Source organism: Lipomyces oligophaga, assembly GCF_038497815.1.
Source record: "Lipomyces oligophaga strain CBS 7107 unplaced genomic scaffold V1516scaffold_3, whole genome shotgun sequence".
Lineage (NCBI taxonomy): Eukaryota > Fungi > Ascomycota > Lipomycetes > Lipomycetales > Lipomycetaceae > Lipomyces > [Lipomyces] oligophaga.
The window spans coordinates 346,875-371,356 of NW_027117787.1; the positions used below are offsets into that span (position 1 = coordinate 346,875).

Sequence of the window (24,482 nt, forward strand, 5' to 3'; positions counted from 1 at the left end):
GAAGTAGCAAGCATTTCCCTAGATTTGACTGGAGAGGTCGGAACGTAAGATTAGAGAACTAGAGGGCGATTCAAGGGCTGGAGGGAAAGGAAATGGGGGAAAAGAGTATAGAGAAAGGAAAGAAAAAAAAGAAGAGTCAGTCTGGGAGGTGCCCGTAGCAATTAAAGCGAGCCGAAGAGGCAGGCCGCCTGAGGGGGATGATCATCAATCACTATCGACTATACTCGGATTGACGAGACGGTCTCACAGTATCGAATCTGTTTACTCGGGACACCGGTGTGAAGTACTTTTTCTTCTAAGGATTGCCGTGGCTTTCTCCCTGGACGGCGCAGCGGCTCCCCGACTCCCAGGCTTTCTGTGGCATTTGGCCCTGGATAGATTGTATTTCAAGCATATATTACCAAGAATGACATTATTCTTTCTTTTACATTTTCTAATTATTTTTCTAGTCCTGCTTTCTCTCTGCTTTTCATGTATTTGACTTGTAAGACGAATGTCCTACTTAGGCCACTCCTAAAACGAAAAGTACTTCCCTAGAAAAATACAGCACTCAGCTACCGCCATTCTGCCCCGAGCTTTCCAGCACACTAAAGAAGCAACAGTGAGCACGAGTTCGACGTAAACTTTAAAAGTGCAAACTAATCCAGCCCGGTCAGCCTTTACCTTCTCCCTGGTCTTCTAATTTGCGCTCTCTCCGCCTTCTTCCAGAGTACGTGTAGCGCGGTCTCCCAGCTACGTCGTCCTCCCCTTCCCTACCATGCCGTCCTAGTTAGCCCAAATACTGCCCTACTGCAGTAGTAGCCTCTGCGGTGTCCTTCGCTTGAGTTTTCTCCTAATCTTGCGGTCCCACCCCCTCTCCGCAACGTCGACGATAGTGTTCCGTAGTCCAGAATTCGTCACGTAAGTCGCATCTGATTTAAACAGACAAGTCTTCCATCCCTTCTGAGAGGAGTGCCGTGGTTTACCGACTTTTGACTTCACATTGCACCCGTACGCTCAGTAGACCAGGTCTTGCAACCTATTCTCCGCCGTCTCGAGCCCTTCTGCAGATCATATTAGATTATCATACCAAGCGCATATTCTATCCTGCTCTCCTGCATTCATTTATTAGGACCGCCTTTCATTAATTCAATCTCATGTCGCAACAACGTCTCTCGGGCCTTTGCGCCTCCTTCTTCTACGTAGCGTTCTTTGGGCCATTGCCGTGCCCTCGCTCACCCCTTTCACTGTCTTGCCTTCTTTGCATCTTCTACAGTATTCGCCTTCCGTCGGTCTCTGCTGATCAACTCCTTACCGGTCAACTAACTCAAAGTTTACATTCAAAAAACTAATAATACAACTAGTACAGTATCATGGACATAAATATGAAAAAAAATATAAATGGAGTAAAATAACAGATAATCATACCAATCTTACACAGGCTCCTAAAACACCCAGCTCGAGATCTTGACCATAAACAAAATACATATGCACTTCATAGATCATGCCATCAATTATCAAGCCCGCTTGTTTCAAAACTATCGCGGCCAGTCAAGCCCTCCTTTTTTTTTTTTGTCTCTCCTTCCTGTCGTGTTCTATCGGGCCATTGTCCGGAGTCCATTGTCTGTAGTCTTTGACAACTTTGACAGTTATTACCTTTTCTCATAAATTTCGCTCCTGATATTCTGTCAAATAAGTCATATTTCATACAACTCAGGCCAGCAACATCAAAATACAATCAGTTTTACATAGCTATCCACCCAAGTTAACGATCCGATTCAGTCTCTAATCTCGACAATACCTTAATTGTCTGAAGAAAGAAAGCAACGGCAAAGACAAATACTCATGGTCATTATATACCTTGAATACTTGATCTGACCCGTGACTTTGAACTGTCTCTACCTAGATCAGCATTAACCGAGCTATAGTTCCCCCCGCTTCTTGACAAAATCCCACAGCATCTTCAAAACCTTTTCGGGCATAGTATAAAGGTCTAAATGAAACTCTCCCTCTATAAAATAAAGTCAGAGCTGGCCTTCCTAATCTAACCAATTGTGCAAAACTTACCTTCGACATCGTTTTTGATATACATCTCTGCCGTCCGATTTTCGGTAACCATTTGAACCACCTGCAGCAAATCGTCCTCGCCTAGTTTTTCCAATCCTTCGGCTAATCGATCCATGTCCATCTACAGAATATGTTAGGAAAGAAATCTAACATCGGCTGACATTAGCAAAACTTACTGTGCTGGACTTTTCATGTTTGCTCTTCTTCTTGCCGGATTCAGAGCTATCTAGTTTGCGCTTTTCCTTCTTAACTTCTTCAACTCCAGGACTAGCAGTTGCCACATTTGTCCCCGCAATTTCGGCGACTGGACCTGATTCTGCTAGAACTTTAGCCAGTGCGGGTCGATTTGTAGGAAATGACTATACAGTAAGTAAACTGTTCCACAAATAGTGAAGCAGCCGGGTTTGAGAACAGCTTACAAATTTATGAGTGACATCATATTTTGCCTGCAGAAAATTCAAGTCATGCACAAGCGTTCGCTCGCCACCTTTATCCATCACATGCAACAAGATTGTCATATCGAATTCACCCCAACCTTGCTCTTCCAGTTTAAATGGAGGTTTCTTCATCACTAACAGGTAAAGTTATCAGCAAACGGTAATCAGACAGTTAACCACAAGTCAAAAAAAGAACTCACCTCGGTTGGGATTATTAAATGTAGGATGTAATTTATAAGTAACCTTGTCAAAGATATTGGCAGGAACCTCTTCCCCCGAAGGTCCAACTAGCGAGATCTTGACTGACCACTCCCGCATTGGAAACCCCTCACTGACAGGTTCCACATCCTCCAGAACATGACTTGAAGTCGTAACCTTGACTGTGCGAACAACCTGAACAAAAAATCAATTAAATTAAATTCTTGGATTGGAAGCCTGCGTGCTTGCTTTCGAATGATTTGTTCGGATTCCAGTTCAATCTGGTGATCTGGAAGAGAACACAAACATTAATCGGAGAATCTATATACATACCTCTTGAGCCATACTTATAATTTCTTTATGCCGGTAGCAAAAGGAAAAAATTTCTCAAATAATCACGAACAATTCCAGTAGAGATATACGAATCAATCAACCAGTATCAAATCACTGAGGTATCTTAATCCAATTTGCGATTTAGAAAGATACTGCTTAATTCTGCGATCTTCGACGGAAGAGCCAATCCAGTCAGTTTAATAATTGACCAAAAAAAGAATATTATTATTATTTCTAGGACGCTCTAGGAAAACGAATAACACTATCTGAAATAGAAACAGTTGGAATATGGTATGCCATTCCTAAATCCCCTGTGCTCGCATTACGACAAAACCCTTAGCTCACACTGAAAGAGTACGCGCTCTACTGACTATGTAATGCCAAAGAATTTCGAAAAGCTTTAAATCTCTACATTGCAATAGGACTGGAAGTGTGAAACAGGCTAATAATAATAGATATGTATGAATACTAATTAGATTACAGTCTGATGATTCACACCTCGATTAATCAGTTAATTATTTTTTGAGGGCCGCTTCGTTGTCTTTCTGAGCTTCTTCGAATTTTTCTTTGAATGCATTTGCATCTATTCATTGTTAGAATTATTCGGTAAGTAAACTATATCTGATAAAAACATACTCTCGGAGTTTGCAAACCGAATGGCAAGAGTCATCGCCTCAGGTTCACCTTCACTAATGTCTGCAGATGCAGTGTAAACCCAGCTTCGATCGCTGCCAACGTTAGGGGATAAAGCCATTGAGGGTAAAACTAGTAATTCGCGTTAAATAATTTCATTCCAATAATTTGTAACGCTAAGACGTAAAACTCACTGTAATGATTAGCACAAGTTTTCAAAGTCTTGTCACGGCGCATGACCAATCGAACTTTGCCGCTCTCCTTATGCTTCAAGAAACGGACATCGCCAGTTCCTCGCTCTTTCCATTCACCAGGCTCACTAGTCTTATCGAATCTGAAAAGTTTGGCACGACTAGCCCAAAGTTAGCTTGAATTATATGAGGTACAAGAAAATAAACATTTGTAGTGAGGATGACAAACATTTTATAAACGGCCTCTTCTTCTTCCTCGTTGGTCTTGACATCAACTTTCTCAAGCTTCACGATAGGTTCGAAATGAACATCGGGCGATTCGGGAGCTTCATCCTCCGCCTAAATCGTGTGTTAATAAACGTGAATCAACATCAGATCAGCCCTTCCGCTTCAACAAATCGAATATATCAATCCGAACTAACCTCTTCATCTTTCGTCTCCTTAGACTCACTCGTTGTCGCCGAAACAGTAAAAGCAGAAGTACCCGCTGGCTTTCCACCAAACAGACTAAATAGGTTGGACGTAGGAACTGACGAAGATTCGGTCTTCGTTTCCTCAGTCTTAACAGTTTCAGCAGACTCTTCCTTCTTAGTGTCTTCTGCCGTCATTATAAATTATATCAAACAAAATAAATTTGTAATCCCCTGAGAAATCCTGATTGTATCCGGTATCTGAAATGAATCTGCGGATATGCTTCAATAGAGAAATGACGATTGTGTAGTCTATTGTCCTGCTGGATCGCGATGGAGCGTGATGGAAAATTTAGTAGCTACCTTCAATATATTGATCCAGAACCCTTACACGGATCTTATTTTGTGTATACACCCAAACTTATCAAAAACTACAGTTTAGAATAGTCAAAATATTTTTATCATACATTATTACAATACAAATCAAATAGATTTATTAATTAGAACGTCATAATAGCATATACCGTCATACCATTTACAATCCATTAGAACTCAAAATCTCACAAAATAAAATCGATGACGCACCGTATTCTCCATACAAACACCATACCAAACCTGCCAGTCCCAACATCAATAAACCTCATATACCTTGATAAAACATAACACGCACAATCAAAACATATTAACAATTTGGGAATAAATCTCGTTAGCAGATCCTTTAGCCTTCTTCAAATTCTGCTCTTTAGTACCCAGTCTTTCGCTCACACTTTCATGAAAACCATTTGCGAAATCAAGAACTGCACTGTACCCCGACTCACACAATTCTGCGGACCTTTTTGCCAAAATATACGAATTCTCCTCCAGTTTGTAAAATTCTCTTTTAAAAAATGGAGCTATTACATTCTTAGAGTACGCACTCGCTTCGTGCTCGTATCTAGAAGCTTTGTCAATCAGAACTGAAGCTGCCGATTTGGCTTTGTTCCATTCCACCCTAGTAAACGAACTCGAAACACTGTCGATAGCAGGCGCCAGTAGCTTTGCAGATCGATCCTTAATTCTTTCTGATGAATCTCTTGAAAACCGCCAAGCTGCCTTCAAACCTAACAAAACTTCATCTTTGGTAACCTCAGTATATTGCAATGCCTTGGGTTGTTTGCCAGGAAATTCGACAATGTCCCATTTCTTGACATATTCTCCGCTCGATCCAACAACCAGTTCGCTAGAGATATTGACAGTACCCCATGCCTCAGAAGGTGAAACGGTAATAATGGCACTATTATGAGAGGTTTTGCCCACGTTGAATGACAGTTGCTTGCTTGATTCCGCATGTGTACGAGTGATGCTAGCAATGCTGTAATCTATCACAGCCTTATTGTTTGGTAACATACATAGAGGTTTCTCAACGTAGATCATATTATCATTGACAACCTCAAATTCTAAACTGTTGCTAATGCAAGCCTTCTGTGAGGTACTCGCCTGCCTGCCAAATATGAGGATGGCTAACCAAAATGTGATCGCTAAATACACGAATGATGTTTTATCCTGTTTAAAGCACTCATAAATAACTGTCCAACCCGCTGGACTTTGAGAAGGCCATATATATGCAGAATGATCTGGAACAATAACTTTCTCCGTTGGCTTTTCATCAGTCTCTACAGAGTCAGTACGTTTCGCCGGACTCGATTCTGAAGATTTGATTCCAAATAGCGCACTAGGACTCCGCTTTCTGACCAAACGATACCCGTCACCCTCATAGCCATCTTCTTCATCGCCATCTTCCTCATCAGTACAAAGTCCCAAGCTCGAAGTAGTTTCGGCATCTGAGAGGTCGAAAGTTCGAGTAGGCATTACAGCAGATCTGATCCCATTCAAACCAACTGAGACTCCTATTACTTCCGATTCAAGTGAATTTTCAACAGCGTTCGACCTTGTCATTGTAAAAAAAATGGGAAGAGTTCAGGTATACAGAATGAGATAACAACAATAAAAATTACCAGATTGAATCAAAGTTTAGAAGCAACAAGCCATATAATTATTACAACACTGAATATATGAGTGTATCACGTCCTCCAATGAACACCTGTCGCGACGTCATCCAGCTGGGAGTCCCAGCGACAATTACTACTCCCAGCTGGGAGATCTAGGCGGCTGGAACAGTAAGATTTAACGCATTTGTATTAGATTATATTTTGACTTCTAGCTGGCATCAATCTAAATTAAGACGGAACTAAAAAGCATCATCGAGTCTTAATCGCGGTGCAACATTCATAGAGAGCAGCTCCTGGAACAATAGCTTAGCAGCATACGGCACCGTCAGTTTATATACATTCTTTGTTGACTGACAGCTGGTACACCAGCCGTTATAGCCCATGAGCCCACAATGATTACAAACATCGACTTCGAAAGCATCAGACGAAATCATTAACCGTTCTAAAAGTAATTGAGACGCTCCATAAGCAATCAGGCAGTCGCGTTCCATCTCTCCTAATCTTAATCCGCCGTCCCTCGAGCGACCTTCTGTTGGCTGGCGAGTCAGAACTGCTCGTGGACCACGAGCACGTGCATGCATCTTATCAAGCACCATATGCTTGAGTTTTTGATAATATATCGGTCCAAAAAAAATGTACGCCTGTAAACATTCACCGGTGATCCCAGAAGTAAGCATGTCCTTACCGGAATAGCTGAAACCTTTGTCGATCAAAATTCGTGACATATCTTCTAATTTGCTTCCACCGAACGCAGTTCCATACTGAAGAGAGCCATCGAGGACACCTGCCTTACCTGAAACAAGTTCGATCATTTTTCCAACTGTCATCCGTGACGGAAATCCATGTGGGTTCATGATGATATCTGGACAAACACCCGAGTCGGAAAAAGGCATATCCTCTTGTTGAACTATTATGCCACAAACACCTTTCTGGCCATGGCGAGATGAAAATTTGTCACCTAGTTCAGGTCGACGAGTTTGACGGAGAAGAACTTTGACCAAAGGTTGTTCGGACTCGGATGATGTAAGCAGGACCTTATCAATATAACTCGGTTCTGGCCCTTTATAGACAACAGGGGTATCTTTATAGTCATCATCAGATTGTACAGGTCCACCCGGAGCCCCAATCATGTTATCTGAAGCGTTCGTCGGAACTTGCTTGTTCACGTAAACCATGCCATTAGAAACTTGTTCACCGACACCCGGTAGTCCATCAGCTTCCAATACCGTATGCTTATAAATGGGCTCGCCGTTAGCATTTATTTTGACTCCATCTAGACGATCATGTGTTTGATTCGAGTACCGTTTCAAAGTGGTGGTATTCTTTTTCAGGACTTGACATCTCCCAAATCCTCGATCAATCGACGCTTTGTTAAGAACAAGCGCATCCTCTATATCGTATCCCGAATAACTCATCACTGCCACCGTAGCATTTTGACCGGCCGGCAATTTATCATATTGAATCAACTCGATAGTTCGTGTCTTAACCATAGGCTGCTGGGGATACACCATCAGATATAGTAAAGTGTCGATCCGCTGTAGTTGATTATAAGCTATGGCGCCAATGGCTTGTTTGCCCATCGCGCATTGATATGTATTCCGTGGAGACTGGTTATGGTGAGGATATGGAATCAGTCCTGCGACCGCCCCCAATATCGTAAAAGGCTCGATCTCAAGATGTGTTGTGGATTTGTTGATCTGACTGTCATAAATTGCAATGACGCAATCATTTTCTTCGTTAACGTCGAGGTATTCGACCAGGCCTGTTTTTAAAAAATCATCAAATACCATCTTTCCTTCTTTTAAAGCCTGAAAGTGATTAGTATCGGAAACAAATTGCAAATCCAATACCGCGGACTTACATCAATGTGTTGAGTAGTAACTCTTGGGATGCCTTCATCCACAATAATCAAAGGTCGACAGATCCGTCCGCCATCCGTGGCAATGTGCACAGCCTTTTGGTGATTGTTAATATTGAAACTGATGAACGTCGACATTTTGCCCTTCCGACGGAGAGTCCTAAACCTATGAACAAATTTTAAGGGGGTCCGAGTAATTCCTAGCAGAGTACCATTCAAGAAAATTCCATACGAGCCAGGAGCATGTAATTCACGTCCTGTGATAGTTGCAATACTCTCTGCGCCTAAAACAAAGATCAACTTTTTTATCGGTTCATCTTCATCATCAGTGGTGATGTGTGTCATCAATGCAAGATTTTTCACTAACCCACAAGCTTCACCTTCTGGGGTATCTGAAGGACACAACATACCGAATTGTGAAGGCTGTAAGGATCTCGGACCGCTGACTTTTCTCGTTTTTTCGAATTGACTCGATATTCGAGTCATCATTCCCAATGCACTGATATAACTCAGTCGGCTCAACACATGTGTGACGCCCGCGCGCTCCATCTTGAAGCGCTTTAAAGACCAATTCCCTGTTGAGATTGCCCGATTCATACCGGTTGTGATATTATTACTATGTATGGTGATGTTCATTAATGCATCGAATTCGCTTGTCCTGTTGGGTTTTTTAAGAACTTTGTCGATACTGGTTTTAAAGTCATTGTTGAACTTCTTGAATAGATCTTCGAACAAAAGAGATAATAATTGGCCTGCCAATTCCAACCGTTTGTTGCCCACGTAATCACGATCATCAACAAGCTCAGGATTGACCATAGCCATCAAAACCCTACGTGTCATGATAGCCATGTAGATAGCCTTTTCCTTGAAGTCTAAATTATTAACTGAAATATGCGCAATAACTGTAGATGCTAACGCTTCAAGTCCTTCTTGAAGTGGAGTTAACCGGGGACTCATTGGTCTGCGACTTGTCTTGACTTTGGATCCTAAATATTCGAGGGCCTGCTGCTGAGTAAACACGTTCAACTTTGCACACTCCTCAATATTGATTGCAAAAACATCTTGGTATCTGGGATCTGAGCCTGTGACCAGCTGTAAAATCTCTGAGTCGGAGATTATCCCACATGCTTTTAGTGCTAACACGATTGGGATATCGTCTGAGATGGAATTATGTTTAAGATAAATCTTGCCGTGTTTTGTTAAAATATAGGTTTTTGATTTCCGCTCATGAGTCGAACTAGTAACCGAAGCCTGGAAAATACCCTTTTTCTCATCGGCTTCGACGATGATCCGATTTTTGCTCAGCTGTTCCTGGACTAAAATTACCTTTTCTGTACCATTAACAATGAAATACCCGCCAGGGTCAAGAGGACATTCCATTAAAGTAGCCATTTCGGCCTCATTTTTGCCAGCTAAAACACAACGCTCGCTTCGTAACATAACAGGCATTCGCCCGATTTCTAGTCCTCGATGAATGACTATTTTTTTGCCCCGAGTATACTCTACGTCGACAAATATCGGAGCTGCATAAGTCAGATCGCGAAGTCGACACTCCTGCGGTGCTATGTCGGGATTTAAACTGTTTTGCTCCCGGCGTATTGGCATCCCAACCCTGATATCGAGGTACTTCAAATAAAACTCGGGGTCAACATCGCTTACGACTCTTTCGTTCGCCTTGACAATCTTCTTGATATCCACATTGACGAAATAATTGAATGAATCTAGATGCTGCTTGACTAGTCCTTTCACTTTCAAAAACGCTGGTAACAAAAGCCATTTATCCTATTCTTGTTAGCATAAGTCCGTTAACCTTGTCATCTTCTACCCACTTCAGCAGATTTGATTGGATCTGTCAGTTTCTTTCCATGATACACCGGATTCAGCAATTCGTTGAAAGCACTATCGGGTTGCGACGTCTTATCAATCACCATGCTTATAATCAATTTTGAGGACTCTCTCTATTACTGACAAGAAGAAAAAAACCTCAAAAAACAGAAAAGATCAGAGTTTGCTGAACAATTAAGTTTTTTAGATTTTTAACCTGTTCCAGCTTCCAAAAGTTATGTTGAGCCGCAGGTGGGACACCCAATCCCACCATGTCCGGAGACCGGAAGACAGTTTCCTAAATATTAACTACGAACTGAAGTAATAAAATGTCGAAACGAATCTTGTGGAATGCGTATCGACTCAATTTGTCAAGATATCAATCGGGATATGCTTGGCACTCACGACTGTTCAGTAGTTGCCGTGCAACGAGAGCTCCGAACCCACAGCATCTGCGCCGACCGAATTACAATGTTAAAGATATTGCAAACGATCCACAGAAATATATCGAGTCTTGTGAACTACGGCGACTGCCCAACGAAGCATCACTCATTCCTGATATTGTGGAGAATTATTTGCGGATTAACAAGACTCGGGCAGAACTTAGTGAGCATTATAAGGAACGCAAAGTAAAGCAGAGATTGGTCATGAGAGCAACCCCTGAAGAGAGAAGGGAACTTCTTGCCTCGCTGGAAACCATTAAACAGTCAACCGATGCAGGCGAAAAGAAAATAGAAGCGTTGAACGAAGAATTATATTCATGGCTTCATTCAATTCCGAATCTTCTACCTGATGATTGTCCGATTAGTGAAGAGGAAGTAGACCATTATATTTGCACGCCTCCTCCGTCTGGTTCTGTACCAGTTATCAACGAGAATGAATTTGCAGTTCCGATTGATTGCAAGGCAGATTACCCAGATCATGTAGAAATCGGTACCAAACTTGGAATAATTGACTTGAAAACCGCCTCCAAGATCTCTGGCCACGCTTTCTACTATTTAATTGGCGATGGCGCTATGCTCGAGCATGCTCTTGTTCAGTACGCTCTATCTAGAGTCAAACAGTATGGGTTTAAAGTTATGCTGCCACCCTCTGTCGTCCGTCGAGAATATGCTCTTGCATGTGGGTTCCGGCCACGAGATGCAGACGGTGAGCGACAAATTTATAATTTGTCTGTCGCAGGCGGGAATCCGATCGAAGACGAGGAAGTCTTATGTTTGACTGGTACAGCAGAGATTCCTCTGGCTGCATACAATAGTGAAAGAGAGTTACGAGCGGCAGAATTGCCATTAAAACTCGCAGGTGTGAGTCGTAGTTATCGAGCGGAAGCCGGCGGACGAGGAAGGGATACTCGAGGGATCTACCGAGTGCATGAATTTACGAAAGTCGAATTGTTCGCATGGGTCGATGACAACGCAGAAGACGTGGTCAATGATCAAACACCGTCTGCGCAAATGCTTGAGAGTCTTCGTGAGTTGCAAGAAAAAATTATATCTGATCTTGGTCTCTACTGCAGGATATTAAATATGCCTGCAAATGATCTCGGTGCTTCGGCATACAAGAAGTACGACATTGAAGCTTGGATGCCCGGTCGCAAAGGATGGGGCGAAATCACTTCTGCGTCTAATTGTACCGATTATCAAGCCAGAAGGTTGCATACTCGAGTCAAGCATGCGAATGGATCGCTGACCTATGCCCATACGCTGAATGGAACGGCGATGGCCGTACCACGCGTTATTGTTGCGATTCTGGAGAATTTCTATGATCCGCAACGCGAAGCTGTTTGGATCCCAAAACCTTTGAGAAGATATATGGATGACCGAGTATGGATCGAGAAACAATAATTTGTATATAATTTTACATAATATTCTGTAATATATTTTTAATTCAAACTAATTTGATCACCATCTACGTCAAACAGATGCAACAACCGGTGCAGTCAGAATTTCCAAGCCATTTGCAATCCGTCTCATCCACCATACATCGCTTCCATTTGAGCGCGCGAAAATACGGACCGTCCTATAAAATTCAGCAACGATTCGATGAGCAATCACATCGTTGGCATGAAACTTCGAGTAGAACTTTTCATCCAGCAAGCCAATGAATGCAAAAATCAATGACATCACACGTTTGCGGCCTGAGACTATCACTGTTTTCAACTTAGAAATCATGAAACATGGCACAAGATACGGCGAATTGCCAGTTAAAGGATAAATGTCAAACAGGTCATCTTCATCGTCGTAGAGCCACTTTTCACTCTTAGGCTTTCGATTGAAGCTCGAATACGGGGACGTAGAGTGCTGGCTCAAAGCAATAAACCTCTGTGCATTTAAAATAAAATTGTCTTTAATAGAAAATGGTCGAAGCCCCTGCGCGAAAGACTTAAAATCTAGTTTCGATCTCGGAACAGGCAGTTCGCAGAAATCCTCAGAAAAGAGAGCATGCAATAAACTATTCGGTTTCAGCGGCCAAGTGCTTTTCAAAATGCAAAGCAATGCGCGAACAATATGGACCCATCGCGTAGTTAGCAGAAACTGTGTCGTCGTGAGAGTGGTGGGAGAATTTGAGGCCTCGGCATCAGCCAAAGTGTCAACGTTCGCGATTGAATCGGCCGTAAGAAGATACGCAGTCATCAATGCCTTATCTGCCTCCTCACCATGTAATTTAGACTGCAGAGTCGACTTCAACGCAGCCAGAGCCCCTGCGCGATGGTAAGCTGCCCGCTGCTCATATTCTGTTCGGACAGATCCACTTTTACTACAAAACGCAAGATAGGTTCCTGTAAACGCTAATAATGAGTGCATTAAAGACTCACTTTGAAAAGCAAGCTGGGGAACGATGGCCTTAAATATTTCTTCCTGGCCTTCTAGAATAGCAGCCAAGCTGGCGTGTACTGAAGTGGCATAGACGTACATTAGCTTCAAGTCGTCAAGCTCTAGCGAAATACCTGGAGCAGAAGCTGTGGGAGCCGATAAAATTGACGCTTTACTAATCGCATTCAGCGCAGCTTGAGCCTGTTGTTCAGATTGGAGTGATCGGATCCCCGACGACTTTGAGGACTGTTCTAGTCTGACGTCACGAACTTCGCGTCGTTCACCGATCCCGTTCATTACAGTTGCAGCGACACTGGGGTCAGTTTCGAGCATCATCGCCGCAGTTTGAAAAGAGCATGTCAAGCCAAGATGAGAACAGTTTTCGCATCGCGGATGTGTTTCGTCGCACTTCACTCGCCGAACTTTACAAGTACGACATCCATTCCGGGACTTGCGATGTGGTCGACGCTTGGAGATACGGCTATCTTTACTGGAACTCTGAGGCGAAGACAAGGACTTTGCTCTTGTACTTCGGTTGACTTCAGTAGAAGGCATATTTCCAACCACGCTAGAAATGTCTCCAGCAATCGAAGAGTTCTCTGAAGATGAGATACCCATGCCTGCCGAGCGGGTGATTTGCTGACTGTCAACATGCCTGGCAGTATTCTGCCAGCCCGTACGCGAATCAGGGACCGAAGCGTCCTCACCATCAGGCTGGGACTCATAGGATCCAGATAAAATAGCAGGCGAGACCACGGTAGCCGCCGCGGGATTCGCGAACGCGGGCGAGGAGTCTAAACCCAGGTTCAAAAACCAATTGATATTCGAGAAGGGAGCTTCGAGATCGTCCGACATTGAGCTCAGGGCTACATCAAAGAAAGGAAATGCCTGATCGCGGTATGCGAAATCCGCACCAGCACCATCTTCCTTTTGCTGCTCGATAACAGACTGTAGTGATAATCGTCTGTGGTCAGCTTGATTAGTCGAATGCTCCGTCATCTCGCCTTCTCAGGTACAGAAAACCGAAGCCAAGGTCATCGACAGACAAGCACGCAATACTAAAACGATAATAAACATAAAATTGACGAGCAACCATCAACTCGAGCAAAGATCTCTTGTTATGTACAGTATCACCGTGCTCCTACTGATCAAACTTCATCTATGTCCAGTGAACCGAACGAGAACGGTGGCTGATGGAGACAAAGTTTCGTCACGTGAAGAATTCAACGAACCACTGTCATCATAATCTTCCGAACTGTAATCCGAACCGAAGCAGGAATGTTAACCGGTTTTGACTATTGTTCTAGTGGATCTGAGGGTTTGCAAACCTAAGAATAGCATATACAGAACTATTAGTACCGGCTGTGCCAGAGTTTATATAAAAAGGGACGTACGTCCCTTAGTGCAAGTATAATTTTGTGTAATTAATTGATGCATGAACTCCAAGTAAACTCCATCTACAACCCATTATCATTATTATTGTGATTATCGTTGCCGTTGCTCTGTCCTCGCGTTGCGTTTGCTGGACTGTTAGACTGTCCGGATCTGTAAAGTCTGTTCCTCACTAGTGCCTGTATCACTATCGACTTCTCTCTCCGCGTGTCGGCTCTGCATATCCAGCACCACGCGCTTGTTTCGAGGTTTCAGAAAGAAGGGAAATGGAATTGTCAAAGATGCGATGACAGCCTGGAATATGAGCGATCGTCTCATATTTCCTGGCGGACTACCGACCGTAGCTGAGTATTTGAGCGCGTCCATGATGACAATAAATATGCCACCCAGAACATTTCCAGACGCCCATAGAATTGACGAGGTGAGCTCGGGAGATACCGGGAAAACCTGTTCCTGCACAAATTCAAGCGCCAGGGGCAGTAGAGAAAACGAGGCTGCACCGAGCACGCCAGATACCACATACGGTCCTGCCAATTGGCGAGATTCTGTTTGCGTGAAAATCAGACAGATATAACACACAGCTATAATTGGAACCTGCGTTCGCAACGCAAGTAAAAAGTAGTGTGTGCGATCAAGAATAGGCGACATGATTGCAGAAAATACGAGACCGGCAACAATCAATACCGCACCATCTATGCCAGCATCGTCTGAAGTGTAACCGTATGGCTCCATGACTTGGTTTATTAAACTTGAGAACGAGTTAAAAAAACCGACCAAAACCGAAAACACCGCGAAAATTATCCAAAATTGCTGGTCAGTCACCAGACGTTTGATGCTCTTCATTAGTGGCAACTTGGGAGCTGCAGAAGAAGGACAAGGGGGGAGCGGAGGTCGTGCAGGAACAATCAGAGTGGGAATGCAAATGATGGTCGCGATGATGGACACCCAAAGAACCTTTCAAGGTTAACACGAATTCGTAGAAAAAAGTCGAAACAATCTTACCATGTCTGGAATATCTTCGGGCTTGGTGACAAAGGCAGGACTAACCAGCTGTCCGATGGCACCTCCCAAAGGATTAGACAAACTTGCAAGCGCATTAGCTGAAACTCGGAATTGCCTGGATTGATTAGTTTCGAAATGCAAGAGCACCACACAGCACTACTTACGACGTAAACCACATATCACTAACCAAGTTAATAAGCAAATCTCGTGAGTAAGATACATTTTACCAACCTATAAAACGAAGGAGCATTGAGCGCAAAAGGCTGCCCAAGACCTATCAGAATCTGCCCAAAAATCAGAGTTCCAAAAGAGCCTTTACGATCATTTGCCCGAACACCAGCGACGCGAATCCAATTTCCAACAATTAGGAAGATCGCTGCACTCAGCATAGACGCTTTAACGCCCCGTCGGTTGAGAACCACAGCGCTTGCCAGACTGCCTATAGGATATGTGAACAGAATAACTGTAGATAGCCAGTTAATAGGAGACTCGGATTGGAACCCAAAAAACGAAGCCGCGTCTGAGGATATTGGAGCAAATGTCAACCACTACAGATGACCGATCAGATATTGAAGTACAAACAACCTAAGAAAGATTCTTTAACTTACGTCCCATGATGCCATGAAGTTCAATAGCATCAACACAGCTAGACCATACCAGCGTCTCCTATAGGACCGGTACTGTTGCGTGTTGGATAACTGCGTGTTGTCTGGCTGCGCAGCCAAAGCATCGATTATCTGGAATTCTTCTTGTGAAATAGGTTTTGTGGAGCTGTTAGACAGCATTTTCAGCATTTTCGGCATTTTCGAGTCGATGACGGAATATCTGTTGCTGGACAAAAAGCGATCCATTTTCACCGAGAACTTGCTCTACTTCTATCACAAAGGTCCCTGCCTTACGTTCATGATAAGCTAGTGCGGAAGCCTTGACCAAACAGAGAAATTAAACTTTACGCTCACGGTGTGTTTCGAACCAGCCTAGAAATGCGTTGGAAAATGATCGTCCGGATATAACGAGCAGACACTAATCAGATCCCCGGATTCAGCCAATTCCACATGCTAACGATAAAAATTACAGCTTTAGACTTTTTTTCGACAAAACTAGAGCATCAGTGCCATAGAACAGGCATCACACTGGAGCAGGATCGGAGTGGTCAATGGAAAGTGTCTTCAAATTGGGTGCGGCGACTTATACTACATCGCAGGTGGTTGTTAAATCTATGTAATATATAGCCAGCATCTACCGGCAGGCTTAAAGTGCGGCATAGCAGTCGATGAGCGAGCTCTCGCTTGCTCGCTTGTAAGGGAAGCTCGGAAAGTTTCAACGCAGTCCACAATAGCTCAGAACAGCCAAGTCTTGAATATCCCTTCTCGATGTGGACCAGTTCGACATTAATGTAGCCTGCATCTACCACTACATCCTTGACCCACTGCCTTGTGCTCGACCTGTCCCAATTCCCATATCCCTTTCGTCCTGAATTTACATTAATCCTGCCCTAACACATAACCACTGAAGATCATCAAAGCTCGCAGTAGAGACTCAGTTCGAGATCGCCCTACAGAAATTAAGGTTTTTGAGTCAAGGCTGAACAAGTTCAATGGGAGAAGGCCAGGCGGCGATGGGCACTGGCGACGGATGGGTTTAGAGACAACGCACTCATACAGACACCCACCTACCCACCCAGGCATTCACCTTATTTGTTAGATGAGGAGCTTTGGCGTACAGTTTACTGGTCCAGTCGGTATTTGCCCGTTGAAGTTCTGAACTCATCGCTGAACATTCAACTTCCAAACCGACTGCTGCCGCTGATTTATACTCGGAAGCGTTTCGTTCGTCATTTCCGGTACCGCTTCCTTGTCGTTGAATTTGGCCTGCCTCTTGTCACCTCACATATAGCAACTTTTTATCTATCTATCTATCTATTTACATACATACACACATTCCCGCAGATAGATATTCCGACTCACATTTTTAAATTGTTTGCGCAGAATCCATAATATTATCTATATAGTCCGGAACGAAATGGGGTCCTGCATGTCCAGTGAGTCTACAGCGGCGATTGAGGAACGCAAGGTCAACAGCCAGATCAACCACATGTTGGAGGAAGATCAGCGTAAGGCTCAGAAAGTATGCAAGGTCCTGCTTCTAGGTGAGTCATATATATGCTAATTTTTTATGAGTTTAAAATTTCTCATTGACGCATCCAGGATCCGGAGAAAGCGGAAAGTCGACTATTGTCAAACAGATGAAAATCATCCATCAGAATGGCTATTCCAAGGAAGAGCTAGAGATGTATCGGCCGACAATATTCAAAAACCTTCTCGAATCCATTCGCGGCCTACTTGAGGGCATGAAGCAAATTGGACTCGAGCCAGAAAATGAATCAAACAAAGTACTGTAGCTCCGGTCATAAGCATTCATCACTACAGATTGACTAACTCTCATTTAGGAATTAGTACCTTATATACTAGAAGTACCGCTAGATGCCAGCTCATCCACCCTGGACCCCGAAATTCACAACGCAATCGTTTCTTTATATCATGATCCCGTTATGACACAAGTATTAGACCGACGTACTGAATTTTATTTAATGGACTCCGCTATTTAGTATGCATTGCTGTTCTATTAATTGTTCCTACTTTTGACCAGCCTTTTAGTTTTTTGGACGGTGTTGATCGCGTAGGATCTTCTGACTATATTCCTACAGAGTCGGACGTCTTACGCGCACGTATCAAGACAACTGGTATTTTCGAAACGAAATTTCCGATGGACTCCTTGATGATACACATGTTTGACGTTGGTGGGCAACGTAGTGAGCGGAAAAAGTGGATTCATTGTTTTGAAGGGGTCACTCTAATCATATTTTGTGTTGCTCTCAGCGAATATGATCAAGTATTATTAGAAGACTCAGAGCAAAATCGGATGCTAGAGAGCATGATTCTTTTTGAATCTATTGTCAACAGTCGTTGGTTCGTGCGGAGCAGCATAGTACTGTTTTTGAATAAAGTCGACATCTTCCAGCAAAAGCTAAAAAAGGTTCCATTAAGTGACTGGTTTAACGACTACGATGGTACGCTTGATCTGTCAGTTTGAGAATCATCTCTAATTCGATTTAGGTGGAGACGATTCACAGAAGGCCGCCAAATTTATTCTATGGCGTTTCACTCAATTAAACCGGAGTGGGTTAAAAATTTATCCACAGTGAGTCGATTTTTTTGTATTTGAGATGGATACTAAAATAGTCATAGTTTAACTCAGGCTACAAATACGGGAAACATCAGACTAGTCATGGCAGCTGTTGAGGAAACAATTTTACAAAATTCTTTGAAGGACTCCGGTATTATCTAATTAACACTGTGTTCAGCGGCGCAATAATATATAAATTACAGTGGATTTGAAATATACGAATATAAATTTTTGTATTTGACTATAATCTGAAATAAATGTTGGCGACTGTAGGACAGAGATAACCATACGGCAACACTTTTATTGTTGATAAATAGAGATATTACTATACATCAACTGAAATGGCTTTCCTTGTCTATATTGATTTTTTTAAATCCTTATTTCTTATTACGTTGTTGATAGACAGTTACATATTCAATCCACAATATATAACAATTAACTAGTTGAATTTCGATAGGGAAGTAGTTGTAACTAAGGGCGTTTGTGTCCAGATCCTTCGCCTGACGTAGACACAAATGTCGACCCAGACAAGCTCCATATGCCCCATAAGGCTTATAAACAAGTATATCTTTGGATCGAGCAAATAGCCTAGGAAGGACTTCAGAAACATTGTTCGACTGGATCTCCCCTAGATACCGCACAAGCAGGAACAAAGAGCCGGTATGAGTCAGGACTCACTCAATCAGACGTAAGTATTTCCAATCGTCGGACGCGCTACCCCGCTAGACGAGCACACGAGTCGGAGATTCTTTAGACCAGTTCATGATCCGACGGTTGCAACTCATATGCTAACCAATAATGTAGATGGTCGATTGTCCAGGTCGGAATCGACAAGATTCTTGCGAAGAATCTCGAGGAAGGATTGACCTCGGAATTGGTAATTGTGTTTGATAGACTTACTCTCTTCTGTATCATCACATACTGACTCGATCTAATGTGAAATTAGTATATGAAAATTTATACGTAAGCTGAAACTTGTCCGGTTAATATGGTGTTGTTAATTCTAATCTGTTTTCGCTTTCCATCTAGTGCAATTTACCAGTTTTGTACCGCAGCTCAACCATCAACACATGTTAGTCCGCACAGTAGCGCCCGAGGAGGTAGGTTGTTGTGGAAGATGACCGTGTGACAATTATCTAACATAATTAATTTTTTAGCGCAACTTCTTGGAGCCGATCTTTATGATAAGCTGATCGAATATTTGAATCAACATTTGAACAAAATTAGAGCGGTAGGAGTGGATCCAAATCTTTCAGTACTCAGTGGCTAATATGTCTCCAGGAAGGTGAACAATATTCTGAGGAAGCTTTGATTAAATATTATATTCGAATGTGGAATCGATATACGACTGGTGCGCGCTATTTAAATCACATCTTTGAGTATTTGAACCGCCATTGGGTCAGACGTGAGCGTGATGAAGGACGGCGAACAGTTTATGATGTGAATACGGTATGTATTATGATATCCTGGTGTTTTCCATGTTTCTTAGAGTTAATATCTTGTGTTTTGTTAGCTCTGTTTAGTGAAATGGCGTTCCGAAGTTTTCGATCATACACAGGCTAGACTCACACAAGCTGTGCTTCATATGATTGAAAATCAGCGTAATGGTGAAACAATTGATATTTTTACTATTAGATTTGTGATTGCATCTTATGGTAAGTGAATTATTGATCGTTAGATATTTTAAAGTCTGACCTCGTCGATAGTCTCTCTCGGTCTCGATGAGCACGATTCCCGAAAAGTTAGTTTGTCTGTCTATAAACAATATTTTGAAGTGCCATTCATTACATGCACAGAAGAATATTATGATAAAGAGTCTGCTACATTTATCTCCGAAAACAGTACTGTCGAGTATCTAAAGAAAGCCGAGTCTCGATTGAAAGAGGAAGCCGAGCGCGTGCATTCGTATTTGCATCAGAGTACTGACAAGCTTCTTATGCGTACATGTGAAACTTCTTTGATCGGAAACCATGCCAAGCTTTTGCAAGACCAATTCTTGAACTTGCTTGAAGCAGATCGACAAGATGATTTGAAGAGAATGACTGAGCTGTTGGCACACATCCCTGATGGCCTTGTTCCCTTGAGAGCTACATTTGAGACATACGTTCGTCAGCAAGGCCTAGATGCCGTCGTCAAACTTGACAGCACTGTTGGTGATACTCTTGAGCCAAAAGCATATGTCGATACCTTATTAGAAGTCTACCGACAGTACAGTCATTTGGTCAAGTATTCGTTTGGATCCGATGCAGATTTCGTCAAGACTCTAGATAATGCGTGCCGGGAATTTATTAACCGGAACCAAGTCACCAAAAATTCGCTTTCCAAGTCACCCGAACTGCTCGCGAGATATTGTGACTTGTTTTTGAAGAAGAGCGGAAAGGCTGCAGAGGACACAGATGTCGAGGCAAAACTTACGGACATTATGACCATTTTCAAATTCATTGATGACAAGGACGTGTTCAACACGTACTATAGTCGAATGCTGTCTCGTAGACTAGTTGGAGGTACTTCTGCTTCTGAAGATGCTGAGTCGAGCATGATATCCAAGTTGCAGGAAGTATGTGGCACTGATTACACTTTAAAACTGCAGTCAATGTTCACGGATATTCGTACTTCTCAAGACATGCAACCTGAATTCCGAGAATATCTTTCTCAGGAATCACCTGAAACTTCCATTGATTTTTCCATTCTTGTGCTTAGTGCGAACCACTGGCCGCTCAGTCCGCCAGACACTACGTTTAATGTTCCGGATGAACTTGTGAAGCCTTATCAATTATTTCCGAAGTTTTACGACACCAAGCATGAGTCGCGAAAGTTGAATTGGCTATGGCAGCATTCTAAAGGAGAACTAAAGGTTAATTACGCGAAAGGTGTGTCACGGGTGGGTCATACATTCCAAGTCTCGACATACCAGATGGCAATCCTATTACCATTTAATCGCGCCGACTCCTATTCTTATGAACAGCTTCATCAAATCACCGGACTAACCAGAGACGTATTAGTCGGATCGTTAACACCACTTGTCAAGGCTCGCGTTCTCACTTTGGAAGGTGGCACACTAGGCGGGCCAGGAACGAAATATACACTCAATATGGACTTCAAGAATAAGAAAGTCAGGATCAATCTGAATGTGCCTATCCGGTCTGAGCAACGGCAAGAAACAGAAGCAACCAACAAGACTATCGACGAAGATCGGAAAATGCTAATGCAGAGCGTAATTGTGCGGATTATGAAGGCGCGGAAAGTGCTGAAACACGTCGTTTTAGTGCAAGAAACGATTGCGCAAATAAAAACAAGGTTCACGCCCAAAATCCCAGAAATCAAAAAATGCATAGACTTTTTGATTGAAAAAGAGTACATTGAACGTATTGAAGGTGATAAATACGCCTATTTGGCGTGATTTTTTTTGTGTTCTTATTTTATAGCCTTCGTTCATTCATTGATTTATATTTTCACGTCTCAATAAATTTTTTTTGCAATAATTAGAACTTCGGGAGAAGTTTTCTCGAATTTACGCGTTAGATCGGTGTCCAATGTTATGAACAGAGTTCCTTTTAGTTGGTTCGATAATTCAGCCATAACCTGCAAACCTCAAATTATGCATTAACTTAAATCAATGACGTATAGAAAAACAGCACACAAAGCAGTACAATAAGAGCAAAAAGATTCATTTCACTTTGATATTATCGATCTTCGCCTTGGCTTCGACCCAATTGTCGAGATTCTTCTTAGCCCATTCCATATGACACTTGGCATAGGCAACCATAATCCGACGCAGGTCGGCTTCTTTGGTTCGCTGATATCGTTCCAGATCGGACTTGACGCTATCTGAAGCTTGTGTGAGATCTGAGGTCGCTACTCTTAAGGCTTGCTCTAGCTTTGAAGAGTTAGTTTACTAAATAATTTAGAACGAAACAAAGAAAATGCACATACTATATGTATTTCTTCCCGATTTTTACCAATGTTATTTCGACGGGTAGCTTCAGGGTCATTGTCGACTATCCCATGTAGCGCATCACTAAGTTTACCAATGCCAGGAAATTTGAAACCATTGCTTCGTTTTGCTGGACGTGAAGGGGCTAACAGCGAAGAATCAGCATGCGTCGGTGGAAAGGCAACCTCGTCCACAGATGGACGGATAGAGGAGATGCTCGTTTCTTCATCTGCTTCTCCAGTAGCTGAAACCGTGGTACTTTCGAGACTAGGTTCAGTAACTTCGGGCGCTGACGGCTCAATAGGTACAGGCTCAGCCGACTCAATAGCCGAGGCATATTCGCTTGTTGAAGGAGCACTAGCAATAGCTTCGGGAGTTAACTGTGCATCTGGAACATTTGGCTCCGCAAATTGTGATAAAGGTTCGTTGAGAATCTGCTGATCGCCATGAGTTAAATATTCACTAATCCGCTGACTTTCCATCTCTGTACGCTCAAGTTTAGCAAGGATGGCCCGCTTAGCTGCTAGTGAGTTCTGAGTCATCTCTAGCTGTAGTGCTTTCTGGTGCCTGTATTTCAACACAGTCCGAACGATAGCAGCAAATTGCGCGGATTCACTTAATGGCTCGGTGAATGTTCGAGATAAAGAGGTGATTAGTTCTTCTGTATTCAAGAACATAGCATCATGGGCCTGTCCAACACTTTCAATTGCTTCACCTAGCGAGCTGTTTTCGTTCAAAGACCAAGCATTGTAACGCACACCAAGATCCACAAACTCTCTCGCAATGTCTCCATATCGACGCAGCATACGTTTGTTAATCTTCTCGATCCCTCCAGACATAACAACTTCATATTCCTTTGCATTAATCTCTGCAGATGCAAACTCCTGTGCCTCTCCTTCTTGTAAGCGGGCCGATGCAGCGGGAACAGGTAGATACGCATGTGCGGGAGTAGGTGCTGCCGTGTTAAGAGGAGGTGCCCGAAGTACATACTTTGGAATGAGTGTCAAAGGTGGCAAATTTAAAACCTCAATCTATACTCAAAATTAGAACGGCAATAACAAGAAAAATAAACAATTTTAACTCACCCAGCTAACGTTCGGATCGAGAAACTTCTGAAAGACTGGATGTTCTCTAATCTGCTTCATTGCCCGACATCTATTTAAGAACACTGCTAGCATTCGTCGACGATGATCAATAATTCGGACATCTTCCTTTGCCTTTGTTGGTCGTGCAGCATAATCAGCTATTCGTTACCAAGTCAGAATCTTCGTATAACAGAGCAACAGTCAGAGAGATGAACTTACACACAGTGTGCTTCTCGGGAATCGGTGGCACGATTAGTGTAGGAAATAAGCGTACCAACGCATTACGTAAACTCTCAAATTCGGAATAACGTCGACGAACAGAAAGGTCCTAAAATTATCTGTTAATGCTTCAAAGATCACAGCACGCAGGAAACAGTCTTGCGTAAACACTTACGCCAGTACGAATCGTGTAAGTGATGTAACCACCGCTACTGCCCTCATGATTTTTTCCGGCATCAACGATTATGATTTCGAGATCAGGATTCTCAGATAGAAGTTGTTCAATCCGAGATGTGAAAGATCGATGAGGAGACTGTGTTGAGCGTAGATCGCTTTCAGATACATGAGAGGAGGTGTCATAGCTATCTTTATAGTTTGGAAACCCATCTGCTTCCGGAGAATCTGCAGATGCTTGAGCCCGCATCGAGGAATCTCCAGTCGTCTTATCGCCGTCAAATGCAGCTGCAAAGTGATCTGTAGTTTGGAGGTTCTCAGAACTCAGTTCGTTCGCACCTTCGAACGGACTGTTATCTTCCAGTGTCGATGCCATATCGTGTGTTGTCAGCAATAGCTAGAAATCTGATACACAGAAGAAAAGACTGTGTTTCAGACCTTTATGCTAACAGAATTACAATAAAGCAGTAGTTTATACTGACTCGGAACAAACTCAGTGTAGTTGATCAGACCGAAATCCACTTTGTGACGTACAATAGCAACATTATGTATTTTACTCAAACGCGGCTCTCCACAATCGAGCAGTCATCTTTTCAATATTTTTTTACTCAGAACTACCACATATCTAATTGATAGGTTAACGTTAACGAGTTATATATCAACTGACAAGCCAGATCTTTTGCAGCCTAATTAAACCAACAACAGATCTCATCAGCCAAAATTGGAAAATATCTATATGCCATGTGGAAGCGATGTACA

General features: G+C 42.8%; 10 protein-coding genes across 10 annotated transcripts; 3 read left to right on the forward strand and 7 right to left on the reverse strand.

The window, feature by feature from the left end:
• Positions 1–1,901: 1,901 nt before the first annotated feature.
• V1516DRAFT_663365 (yeats family-domain-containing protein) lies at positions 1,902–3,026 on the reverse strand (the record flags this gene model as incomplete). The annotated part of the gene is made up of 6 exons (XM_066920502.1): positions 1,902–1,990; positions 2,047–2,167; positions 2,223–2,405; positions 2,466–2,617; positions 2,684–2,876; positions 3,015–3,026. 6 exons carry the CDS (start codon positions 3,024–3,026, stop codon positions 1,902–1,904), a joined length of 750 nt encoding a protein of 249 aa, XP_066777891.1.
• A 253-nt stretch (positions 3,027–3,279) lies between these two features.
• V1516DRAFT_672610 (Ran-specific GTPase-activating protein 1) lies at positions 3,280–4,631 on the reverse strand. The gene is made up of 5 exons (XM_066921774.1): positions 4,261–4,631; positions 4,068–4,177; positions 3,842–3,999; positions 3,651–3,779; positions 3,280–3,597 (listed from the first exon to the last, which is right to left on the reverse strand). The coding sequence occupies exons 1-5, from the start codon at positions 4,444–4,446 to the stop codon at positions 3,530–3,532; spliced, it is 651 nt and encodes a 216-aa protein (XP_066777892.1). The 5' UTR covers positions 4,447–4,631; the 3' UTR covers positions 3,280–3,529.
• Positions 4,632–4,719: 88 nt separating this feature from the next.
• Positions 4,720–6,306, reverse strand: V1516DRAFT_672611 (uncharacterized protein). The gene has a single exon (XM_066921775.1). The coding sequence runs from the start codon at positions 6,181–6,183 to the stop codon at positions 4,921–4,923; it is 1,263 nt and encodes a 420-aa protein (XP_066777893.1). The 5' UTR covers positions 6,184–6,306; the 3' UTR covers positions 4,720–4,920.
• Positions 6,307–10,106, reverse strand: V1516DRAFT_672612 (uncharacterized protein). The gene is made up of 3 exons (XM_066921776.1): positions 9,924–10,106; positions 8,098–9,876; positions 6,307–8,044 (listed from the first exon to the last, which is right to left on the reverse strand). Exons 1-3 carry the CDS (start codon positions 10,023–10,025, stop codon positions 6,476–6,478), a joined length of 3,450 nt encoding a protein of 1,149 aa, XP_066777894.1. The 5' UTR covers positions 10,026–10,106; the 3' UTR covers positions 6,307–6,475.
• Positions 10,107–10,236: 130 nt separating this feature from the next.
• On the forward strand, positions 10,237–11,814 carry V1516DRAFT_672614 (uncharacterized protein). The gene has a single exon (XM_066921777.1). It carries the CDS (start codon positions 10,248–10,250, stop codon positions 11,760–11,762), a length of 1,515 nt encoding a protein of 504 aa, XP_066777895.1. The 5' UTR covers positions 10,237–10,247; the 3' UTR covers positions 11,763–11,814.
• A 17-nt stretch (positions 11,815–11,831) lies between these two features.
• V1516DRAFT_622174 (uncharacterized protein) lies at positions 11,832–13,286 on the reverse strand (the record flags this gene model as incomplete). The annotated part of the gene is made up of 1 exon (XM_066919569.1): positions 11,832–13,286. One exon carries the CDS (start codon positions 13,284–13,286, stop codon positions 11,832–11,834), a length of 1,455 nt encoding a protein of 484 aa, XP_066777896.1.
• Positions 13,287–14,261: 975 nt separating this feature from the next.
• On the reverse strand, positions 14,262–15,910 carry V1516DRAFT_621799 (major facilitator superfamily domain-containing protein; the record flags this gene model as incomplete). The annotated part of the gene is made up of 5 exons (XM_066919546.1): positions 14,262–15,077; positions 15,126–15,240; positions 15,290–15,307; positions 15,357–15,673; positions 15,734–15,910. 5 exons carry the CDS (start codon positions 15,908–15,910, stop codon positions 14,262–14,264), a joined length of 1,443 nt encoding a protein of 480 aa, XP_066777897.1.
• Positions 15,911–17,147: 1,237 nt separating this feature from the next.
• V1516DRAFT_684708 (guanine nucleotide binding protein, alpha subunit) lies at positions 17,148–18,473 on the forward strand (the record flags this gene model as incomplete). The annotated part of the gene is made up of 6 exons (XM_066923578.1): positions 17,148–17,274; positions 17,333–17,517; positions 17,575–17,732; positions 17,783–18,195; positions 18,242–18,326; positions 18,374–18,473. The coding sequence occupies 6 exons, from the start codon at positions 17,148–17,150 to the stop codon at positions 18,471–18,473; spliced, it is 1,068 nt and encodes a 355-aa protein (XP_066777898.1).
• Positions 18,474–18,860: 387 nt separating this feature from the next.
• On the forward strand, positions 18,861–22,065 carry V1516DRAFT_672625 (Cullin). Its single transcript, XM_066921778.1, has 8 exons — positions 18,861–18,999; positions 19,116–19,188; positions 19,258–19,274; positions 19,341–19,411; positions 19,469–19,542; positions 19,593–19,760; positions 19,825–19,966; positions 20,018–22,065. Exons 1-8 carry the CDS (start codon positions 18,974–18,976, stop codon positions 21,709–21,711), a joined length of 2,265 nt encoding a protein of 754 aa, XP_066777899.1. The 5' UTR covers positions 18,861–18,973; the 3' UTR covers positions 21,712–22,065.
• On the reverse strand, positions 21,979–24,099 carry V1516DRAFT_695185 (uncharacterized protein; the record flags this gene model as incomplete). The annotated part of the gene is made up of 5 exons (XM_066923980.1): positions 21,979–22,188; positions 22,245–23,276; positions 23,331–23,488; positions 23,550–23,658; positions 23,725–24,099. 5 exons carry the CDS (start codon positions 24,097–24,099, stop codon positions 21,979–21,981), a joined length of 1,884 nt encoding a protein of 627 aa, XP_066777900.1.
• Positions 24,100–24,482: the final 383 nt, after the last annotated feature.

Bases quoted from the DNA above. Each gene is read 5' to 3' on its own strand.
- V1516DRAFT_672625 (XM_066921778.1), top strand. From the start codon at position 18,974: ATGAGTCAGGACTCACTCAATCAGAC. The intron at 19,543-19,592 runs GTAGGAGTGGAT...ATATGTCTCCAG, and splicing joins ATTTGAACAAAATTAGAGCG to GAAGGTGAACAATATTCTGA. The intron at 19,761-19,824 runs GTATGTATTATG...GTGTTTTGTTAG, and splicing joins CAGTTTATGATGTGAATACG to CTCTGTTTAGTGAAATGGCG.
- V1516DRAFT_672612 (XM_066921776.1), bottom strand. From the start codon at position 10,025: ATGGTGATTGATAAGACGTCGCAACCCGATAGTGCTTTCAACGAATTG. The intron at 9,877-9,923 runs GTGGGTAGAAGA...TAACAAGAATAG, and splicing joins ATCCAATCAAATCTGCTGAA to GATAAATGGCTTTTGTTACC. The intron at 8,045-8,097 runs GTAAGTCCGCGG...AATCACTTTCAG, and splicing joins TTACTACTCAACACATTGAT to GCTTTAAAAGAAGGAAAGAT.
- V1516DRAFT_672614 (XM_066921777.1), top strand. From the start codon at position 10,248: ATGTCGAAACGAATCTTGTGGAATGCGTATCGACTCAATTTGTCAAGA.
- V1516DRAFT_672610 (XM_066921774.1), bottom strand. From the start codon at position 4,446: ATGACGGCAGAAGACACTAAGAAGGAAGAGTCTGCTGAAACTGTTAAG. The intron at 4,000-4,067 runs GTTTGTCATCCT...ACTTTGGGCTAG, and splicing joins GAAGAGGCCGTTTATAAAAT to TCGTGCCAAACTTTTCAGAT. The intron at 3,780-3,841 runs GTGAGTTTTACG...GCGAATTACTAG, and splicing joins AACTTGTGCTAATCATTACA to TTTTACCCTCAATGGCTTTA.
- V1516DRAFT_672611 (XM_066921775.1), bottom strand. From the start codon at position 6,183: ATGACAAGGTCGAACGCTGTTGAAAATTCACTTGAATCGGAAGTAATA.